The sequence below is a fragment of the Gouania willdenowi genome, chromosome 21 (assembly GCF_900634775.1).
Source record: "Gouania willdenowi chromosome 21, fGouWil2.1, whole genome shotgun sequence".
Classification (NCBI taxonomy): domain Eukaryota; kingdom Metazoa; phylum Chordata; class Actinopteri; order Blenniiformes; family Gobiesocidae; genus Gouania; species Gouania willdenowi.
In genome coordinates, this window is record NC_041064.1 from 13,091,976 (window position 1) to 13,101,194 (window position 9,219).

Below are 9,219 nucleotides of genomic sequence, written 5' to 3' on the forward strand. Positions count from 1 at the left end.
TGGTTTATTCAACTTTCGTTGGTTGCATATTTGAGTAAATGTGTGTGAGAGCACATTTTAAAAAGAAAACTTAAAATGTGCATTAAAGGCATATATGGAACTGATGTTATCATATTTGGATTAAACTTTTTACAGGTTGAGAATGCAATTTGAATCAATATAGCTTTTCTGCTCTCCAGACTGCTTGTAGTGTTTAATAGAATATTCCATGTTATTTGCCTTCATTTAAGTATGAGTTTTCCAGACTTAATGATTTTTTTGGGGGGGAAAAAAACAACAAAAACGTGTATTGTAGTAAAAAATACTAATGAAATTGACAGACTCAGACCGCTAATTAATTAATTTTACTTTCTGGTTTAGTTTATCCGTAAACATTAAAACTAAACTTGAAAGAAGTTGCCATGCTGGAATGAAGCCCAATATTACCCGCCTTGTATGCAAATTACGGTGTAAAAGATTCGCGGCATAGTAAAGTACACGGAAGAAGCATAAAACCATTATGCAAAATAAAGTGATTATTATGTGTGTTTACAGTAGATCGCCAAAAAATACAATACGACATTTATAAGAATGAGTGTTTTAATTCATTTGAGCTCTGGTTTGTTGCCGTTAACCTCAAACAATAAGCAGTATTACTGCGCATGTTTTATGCAGCTTTTAGGACCTGGTCGTGGCGCGGGAAACGAACGAGTCCAGAGTTCGCGCGACTGCATCTCCTTCTTTATTCCCTCTTGAGAGACGACACTGTGTGTTCGTGTTTCTGCTTGTTTTATCACCACTTTTCACTGGAAAAGATGCCACAAACCCGCTCGATGGTAAGACGGATGTCCGGACACTTATCTGACGTTAGAAGTTAAACGCATTGTTGTTGTTTAACTCAATTTATCTGCGTTTATAATTTATGCGGAAGTGTGTTGTTCTGATTTATTTCAACGTGTATCTGGTAATGTATTGAGTAACATGGACGTGCATGGGAAAATAATGTTAAATTAAGATTGCATTGTGCAAATTAGTTTCTTTTAAATGTGAGCAGCTGCACTGGTTGCCTGTTTTTGCATTGATTTTGAAATTAATTATATTTGTTTTTTTTAAAGCATTATACAACCTCGGCCCAGACTATGGACTATGAACCCAGGCGGATCCTCAGATCCTCTGGTACTTTTCTTGTAATTTCCAAAGAGCAAAACTAAAGTTCAGTGACTCCTCCTTCACTTTTTATGCTCCAGGACAGTGAAACAGCCTGCTGCAAGCTGGAAACCTATTTATTCTATCTGGCTTTTATGTAGTGCTTTAAAATTTTTATGCTTATAGTTTTATGCTTGGAATTATTTGGAATGTAAAATATTTTTATTGTTGTTTTTTTCTACTTTCACTGTTTTTATGCAAATCCTAATGTTTTATATTCTGTAAATTCTTTCATTTTTTTGCTTTGTTCTTTATCTGTCATCTTTTTAACTATTTCAGTCAATTACTTCTACCACTTTTTAATCACTTTGCCTTTTGTCTATCACTTTTCTAAAATCCTTTAAAGCACTTTAGACTAGGGGTGTCCCGATCCGATTTTGATATTGCTCCGATATCAGAAAGAGAAAAAACACGAATATCACATTTTATTGGATTACATCTAAAATCTCTGATGTATATTATATTTATTCAATTGTAAAATATTGTACATATTATGTTGAAGGTTAACATATATGTAACCAATTGGTTAATAATAAATGGGTCAGTTTTTCTCATACCTACTGTTGATGACTATTGTTCTCTGTTTGAGTAACATTAACCAAGCCTTTTCTAACATTCCACACTACAAAATAAGTAATAAAAGTATGTATGATTTGTGCTGATATTGCATCAGATCAATATGCAAGGTTGCAATATCGGCATCGTATCGGAAGTGAAAAAGTTGTATCGGGACATCCCTACTTTAGACTATTTAAATGTGTTTGAAAGGTGATATATATATATATATATATACATAAGTTTAATTAAGTGAAGTGCATAGCTTCACTTTTTGTCTGTGCCATGTCATCTGACCTTTACACATTTGACTTGGATTATTAATTAGTCATTAAGCAAACACTTAAAAATAAGCAATTACAAAAACTATAAATAGTTTAAAATAAAAAAAAAAAAGAGCCAAATTCCTGTTGTAAACTTACTAGCTGTCATTTTAAGGCCAATGCTGTATTCTTTGTGTATTTACTTTGACTATGGCTTTGTTTTATGCAGTAATGTTAAATAATCTTGGCTTTTCTCAGTTCGGTCCTCAACAAATTAATAATACGCCACATATTACACTAATGTGTGTGTGTGTGTGTATCAAGTTCCTTGAACATGTTTCTGTCCACACAGAGACTGGTGGTCCAGCCTCCAGCCCCCAGAATGAGTTTGAGGAACTTCCGGAGTGTCCCGCTTGTTCCCATGGAGACCTCTTCCTCTGATGACAGCTGTGACAGCTTTGGCTCAGATGGAGGCTTCGCAAATACTGTAATATTAAAGATAGAATGTTCTAGCATTTTTTTCAATTTTTTTTTATTGCACTCACTGTTCACTTGTGACTATGCAGATGTATGATTGACATTTATTGTGTTTTGGGGATTTTAGAGAAGCAGTCTGAGACGGGCAAAGAGAAAATCAGAGAGTTTAAACGTCTCTGAGGCTAAATCCGAGGAAAGCTGCAGCGGGTTTGAGGAGAACGTGATCAGCAGTCGGATTAAAGCCATGGTGAGTGAGTTGGAGAGCAACAAGTCAAAACCTTTGACAACACTATGAAGGTTTGTAACTAAGACTTTACCTTTTTAGAAAGTGGACACTGAACCCCAGAGACGGGGTCGCAGGTCCAGCGGGCTGAAGGTTGCCATGACATTCCCCTCGAGGAAGGCGGAGAGAAAGCCGCCAGCGTCTGAACCACTCCTTCAACCAAAAGTAAAGGACCTGGACTCTGAGGAGGAAGATGACAACGCTCTAATGAAGAGAGCCCTGAATATCAAGGAGAATAAAGAAATGGTACAATTTGTCTTTTATTAAGAAAGCTCTTAATAAAAGACAAATTATATTATAAATCCATGTATTTGCTTTTAGCTTGCAAAGCTCATGGCTGAGTTGAACAAAGTACCTGGACTTTTTCCAGGAAGAAGAACTTCATTCCCATTATCAAAGACGGTAAAAACATCTGCCCACAAGCTCTACAATGTTGTGTCTCATTCTTATTGTATTACACAATTCTGTGCATTATACTTCAATATGTGATGATCTCGCATCTTTGCAGCCTCGTCAGGCACCCAGACAGTCTCTGGGAGCTCCAAGAGCTTTCAGGAGAAACCCTGAGCGCGCATCCAGACCTCACACGCGCTCCCGCACCTTAGTGGACGGACCCCCAAGCCCACCTACAGAAGAAGAGGCAGACGACAAGTTCAGCCTGGTTCGCAAAAGCCGCTACTACGAAGAAATCGATGAACCTGTAAGTGAAATTGTGCAGTAATAACTATGTAAAAGCTCATTTTAGTTCAGGGGCCAAATACGAAGCAATTTGATCTTAAGAGGGCCACAGATTTTTATGTGGGAAAATGAGCAATTTTAACATCATTGTACCTTGTAGTTTGCACTTCTACGTATACGTAAATTACAAAATATGTCAGAAACCCGACAATAGCCAAGCATAAAATGACAGATTTAAGTCCCAACACGTTCTTTACTTTCAATCTCCTAGAGTTGTGACCAATTTCTATTTAATGAAGGAAAATGCACCCAGGAAATGCAGCTGAAAATGTTTACCCTTTGTTAAATTATTGTTTTTGTTGTATTTTTTTGTATTTATTATTTTTATTAAATGTTTTTTTTTCTTACATTTATAAGTTGTTTGTATGTTATAAATTGCAAATAAAAACAAAGTTTGAAAAAATAAATAAAAATGACTGCCATCATGCGATATTAGCACTGGGAAAACTGAGTTATTCATGTTTTTTCCGTAATTTTTACTTTCTCCTGCGGGTCGAATTGGATCCTCCAAAGGGCCGGATTTGGCCCCCCGGGCCTTGACTTTGACACTTGTGATGTAGACTATTAACGCGTCCATGCATAAAAGACTAAAAAATGTATTTTCTGTGCAGCCTCGTCGCCGTACTTTCCATGGTACCAAAGCCATCCCTCATGTCGTACGTCCTGTGGAGGAGATCACAGAGTACGAGCTGCAGCGAATCTGCAATAACGTGCGGGAGAAAGTGTACAACGGCTCCACTGTACGTCTTACATTTCCTGTGAAGTTGAACACATCCACGTCACCACTTTTCTTTACAAAGGTCTTTTTTTTTTTTTTTTTTTTTTTTTGTTGGTCAGGGATCCACTTGCCACCAGTGCCGACAGAAGACAACAGACACCAAAACGAACTGCCGTAATCCTGAGTGTATGGGAGTGAGAGGTCAATTCTGTGGTCCGTGTCTCCGTAACCGCTACGGAGAAGAAGTCCGAGACGCCCTGCTGAACCCGGTGAGAGCCTAAAACATTAACTAGGTTGACGTGACTGCTTTGTCGTGTTGTCAGTGTGGTGACTTCATGCTGTTGCTGTTAGGAGTGGCAGTGCCCACCCTGCAGAGGGATTTGTAACTGCAGCTTCTGTCGGGCCAGAGAAGGTCGCTGTGCTACTGGAGTGCTGGTTTACCTCGCCAAATACCACGGCTTTGATAATGTCCACGCCTACCTGAAAAGGTGAAACAATCTACTCGTTGCTCGTTTTTCACAGTGTTCAAATATTGAATTTAACTGAGTTCTTTGTTCTGTTGCAGCTTGAAAAAGGAGCTGGAAGAGAGCAGCCAGTGAAAAGTGACAATGGGGGCTGATCATCTCTGTACGACTCATCGCTTTTATTTTAACTGTTATCGTTTAAAGCATTCAGTGTTTGGTGATATTCATACTGATATTATTTCTTTTAACTTGCAGATAAAAACATAATTTATCTATTTCCATATGTAGTTATTATAATAACTAGGAATATAGTAACTATGTTCTCGTCTAGAAGTTTAAAGCTCCTTGTTTTTTTTGTTTTTTTATAACTTCGAGCATCGTCATGTCGTTAATTTTCTGCGTGTTTGCAAATGTTTTTTTGTTTTAACTCCAAAAAGTAAAACGCATTTCAAGAAAATATCAGTTGTAAACATTTGGAGGGTTTGTTCAGTTTAATTTGACATTGTTTTAAATGTATCTGTGCCATCTTGAATTCGAAATGTCCATATTTCTTTCTGTCATTTATTGCTTGTGTTTTTACAAGGTTTGAAAGATAAAATGTGAGATACTGTAGGGAGGACTTTAGTGAGGAGATGCAGGTAGAAAAGGGCAATGAGCGTGCACCACGGCGTTCCCCTCCAAACCCAGAGAACCTGTGATCTACTACGGCGCCTGCTTAAATTTCCTTCATTAGATAACTGTCACTAATGGTGTGGAAACAATTAGCACACTAATGGGGAATCTCATACCTGTAAATCATTTGATCCTGTTAGAGCACGTTCTCGCTCTGCTCCAGTCTCTTAGCCTCATTTTCTGCATTACACTGTTAAGTAGGAATGGTTAGAATTGCCACTGAAGTGGCAATAGAATTATGGCCAGCGTTTTCCTCTTTAGAGGTTTGATCCTCCACACGGAATGACATGAAATTAACCTTTGTGCTGTTCTGCTCTGGAATGTACTTCATTTGACCTGCAGTGGGAGATACCCTGATTATATGATGGTGTTTAAAAATAGTCGACGCTAGAGCTTTTACCTCTGATGCCAGGTGCTTTTCCTGCTTGTAAATATGTCCGACTCTGCCCCAGTAATGGGATGTGTCATGGTGGTTGGTGTTTATTGACTACACATTTATTAAAGATGTTGATGGCACTACAGTTGTCTGAGCACTTATTTGACTATCATCAGATTCAGCCGTGGCAGCTAATGAGAGATAAAAAAAAAAAAAAATGTCAGTATTAATGTTAGAGAAACTATGCTTGTGGGATTTTTAAAAGGTAATGAAATGCAAAATGTTCACAACTACATAGTCTCGTGAGCCAAAGTGTACGCAGGTGTTTCTGGCTACAGACAGATTTAGCAATAGCATAGGGCCCCATAGCTGAGTCGTCATCTGGGGAAAATGAAATGTACCTGTTTTTATCCCAGATATGTTTTAAAGATAAATGCGGGAATGATTGACAGATACAATCAGTCAACCAGTTTGTGAACCATTTATTACATTTGGAATCTCTCCATGTATTCAGGCAACATGAGCCGCCCACAAAGCTAAAAATGGCTCTAGTAGTAGATCCGAAAAGTATTGTTAACTAATTTATTGTTGCCATTGTATGGGTCAATTATAATTGTAATTGATAATTATTTACAATTATAACAATTGTATTTGAAAATATCTGTAGCTGTTGTAATCATAACCATGTAATTGACATAAAAATTCTTTATAAAAACATTTTCAAACGCCTCAAAATGGAGGTAAGGCTATAGTAAGGCATAAAAACGTCTAAAAATAACAATAAAATGCCTCAAAATGGAGGTAAGGCTATAGTAAAGCATAAAATTGGGCAAAAAAATTTAAAACGTCTCAAAATGGATGTAAGGCTATAGTTACGCATTAAAACGCACCCAAAAGAAAACGCCTCAAAACAAACGTGAGGCTATAATAAGACATAAAAACACACCAAAAAATTCAAACACTTAGTAAGGCATAAAAAAGGGTTAAAAATTTTCAAACGCCTCAAAACGAAGGTAAGGCTTAAAAACGCGCAAAACAATGACAAACGCTTTAAAACAGAAACTAGGCTATAGTAAGGCATGAAAACACGCCAAAAAATTACAAATGCCTCAAAACAGAGGTGAGGATATAGTAAGGCATAAAAACGTGCAAAAAAATGTCAAATGTCTCAAAACGGAGGTAAGGCTAAGGCATAAAAAAGGGTTAAAATTTTTCAAACGCCTCAAAACGGAGGTAAGTCTATAGTAAGGCATAAAAACGGGCAAAAACATTAAAAACGCCTCAAAACGGAGGTAAGGCTATATTAAAGCATAAAAACATGACAAAAATGTCAAACGCCTCAAAACGAAGGTAAGGCTATAATACTGTAAGGCAAACGCCTATAAATGGAAGTAAGGCTATAGTAAGGCATAAAAACACGCAAAAAAAAAAAAAAAAGTCAAATGTCTCAAAACGGAGGTAAGGCTAAGGCATAAAAAAGGGTTACAAATTTTAAAACACCTCAAAACGGAGGTAAGGCTATAGTAAGGCAAAAAAACACGCAAAAGTTTTTCAAACGCCTCAAAACAAAGGTAAGGCTATAATAAGGCATAAAAAACACGCAAATAAATTACAAACGCCTATAAACGAAGGTAGGCCTATAGTAAGGCATAAAAACGCGCAAAAAAAATGTAAAATGTCTCAAAACGGAGGTAAGGCTAAGGCATAAAAAGGCACAAAAAATGTCAAACGCCTCCAAACTCGTGATGTGTCGGTCGCGAACGAAACGGCTCTAAGAGCGACAGGAGCCGCTTTTTTTTGTTGTTGTTTTTTCGTTCTCTTCAAGCCGCATTTGATTGGTCAATATGTGTGTGACGTCTCTGTCTGCGGCGCTCCCTGCTCTGAAGAGAGAGAGGGGAGGGGCGGAGTTACACACTCACCGCAAGCACATGGAGAAGGAGGAGGGAGATGAGAGAAGAAGAGAGCGAGGACCACAACGCAAACAGACGGGAAAGGTAAAAAAAAGGAAGAAAAAGTTGAGAAAATGAGTGACAACAAGAATTCACCAAATAATTTGAAGAGCCACTTGGCTCTTTTTAGTGAGCTGAGCCAAAAAAGCCGGTTCTCCAAAAAGAGCCGGAGTTCCCATCACTGCTCCAAACAGAGATAAGGCTAGTAAGGCATAGAAAAGGGTGAAACATTTACACACGTCTCAAAACGGAGGTAAGGCATGAAAATGTGCAAAAATTTTTCAAACACCTCAAATCGCAGGTAAGGCTATAGTAAGGCATGAAAAAAGGTTGAAAAATTTAAAATGCAATAAAAAAGGGTGAAAAAGTTTCAAACCCCTAAAAATAGAAGTAAGAATAAAGTAAAGCATAAAAAAGGGCAAAACAATTGCAAACACCTCTAAACGAAGGTAAGGCTATAGTAAGGCATTAAAATGGGGGAACAAATTTAAAACTCTAAAAACAGAGAAAAGGCAACAGTAAAGCATAAAAAGTTGCAAAAAAAAAAAATTCAAAAAACGGAGCTAAGGCTATAGTAAGGCATAATAAAGGGTTAAAAAATTTCAAACTCCTCAAAATGGAGGTAAGGCAATAATAAGGCATAAAAATGCACAAATAAATTACATACGCCTCAAAACGGAGGTAAAGCTATAGTAATGCATAAAAATGCGTGAAAAAAAATTCAAGTGCCTCAAAATGGAGGGAAGGCCATAGTATTCTATAAAAACTTGCAAAAAAAAGTCTTTAGAAAGTCAAAAAGTCTTTAGAAAGTCAAAAAGTCTTTAGAAAGGCATAGAAATGCTCAAAAACATTAAAAACGCCTCAAAACGGATGTAAGGCTGTAGTTACGCGTAAAAACGCACCAATATATTAAAACGTCTGAAAACGGAGGCAAGGTTACAGTAAGGCATAAAAATGTGTGAAAAAATTTAAAACGTCTCAAAACAGAAGTAAGGCTATAGTAAGGCATAAAAACGTGCAAAAAATTAAAAACACCCAAAAAATGGAGGTAAAGCTATAGTAAGGCATAAAAAAGGGTTCCAAATTTTCAAATGCCTCAAAACGGAAGTATGCTATTGTAAGGCATAAAAACACGCAAAAACATTGAAAATGCCTGAAAATGGATGTAAGGCTATAGTTACGCATAAAAACATACCAAAAATAATAAAACGTCTGAAAATGGAGGTAAGGCTATAGTAAGGCAAAAAAATCTGCGAAAAAATTTCAAATTTCTCAAAACAGAGGTAAGGCTATTGTAAGGCATAAAAACAGGGCGAAACAATTACAAACCCCTCAAAATGGAGGTAAGGCATGAAAACGTGCAAAAAAATTAAAAACGCCTCAAAACAGAGGTAAGGCTATAGTTACGCATAGAAACGGACAAACAAATTTAAAACGCCTCAAAACAGAGGTAAGGCTATAGTTACGCGTAGAAACGGACAAACAAATTTAAAACGCCTCAAAACAGAGGTAAGGCTATAGTTACGCGTAGAAACGGAC

At 37.1% G+C, this 9,219-nt stretch overlaps 1 protein-coding gene across 1 annotated transcript; it reads left to right on the top strand.

Annotated features, from left to right (window-relative positions):
- Positions 1-696: 696 nt before the first annotated feature.
- On the top strand, positions 697-5,871 carry cdca7a (cell division cycle associated 7a). The gene is made up of 10 exons (XM_028436432.1): positions 697-815; positions 2,356-2,490; positions 2,608-2,727; positions 2,806-3,009; positions 3,085-3,165; positions 3,272-3,463; positions 4,113-4,241; positions 4,339-4,488; positions 4,571-4,707; positions 4,785-5,871. Exons 1-10 carry the CDS (start codon positions 795-797, stop codon positions 4,816-4,818), a joined length of 1,203 nt encoding a protein of 400 aa, XP_028292233.1. The 5' UTR covers positions 697-794; the 3' UTR covers positions 4,819-5,871.
- Positions 5,872-9,219: the final 3,348 nt, after the last annotated feature.

Excerpts from the sequence above, each read along its gene's own strand:
- cdca7a (XM_028436432.1), top strand. The coding sequence starts at position 795 with ATGCCACAAACCCGCTCGATG. Across the intron at positions 4,489-4,570 it reads GAGACGCCCTGCTGAACCCG|GAGTGGCAGTGCCCACCCTG; the intron begins GTGAGAGCCTAA and ends TGTTGCTGTTAG. Across the intron at positions 4,708-4,784 it reads GTCCACGCCTACCTGAAAAG|CTTGAAAAAGGAGCTGGAAG; the intron begins GTGAAACAATCT and ends GTTCTGTTGCAG.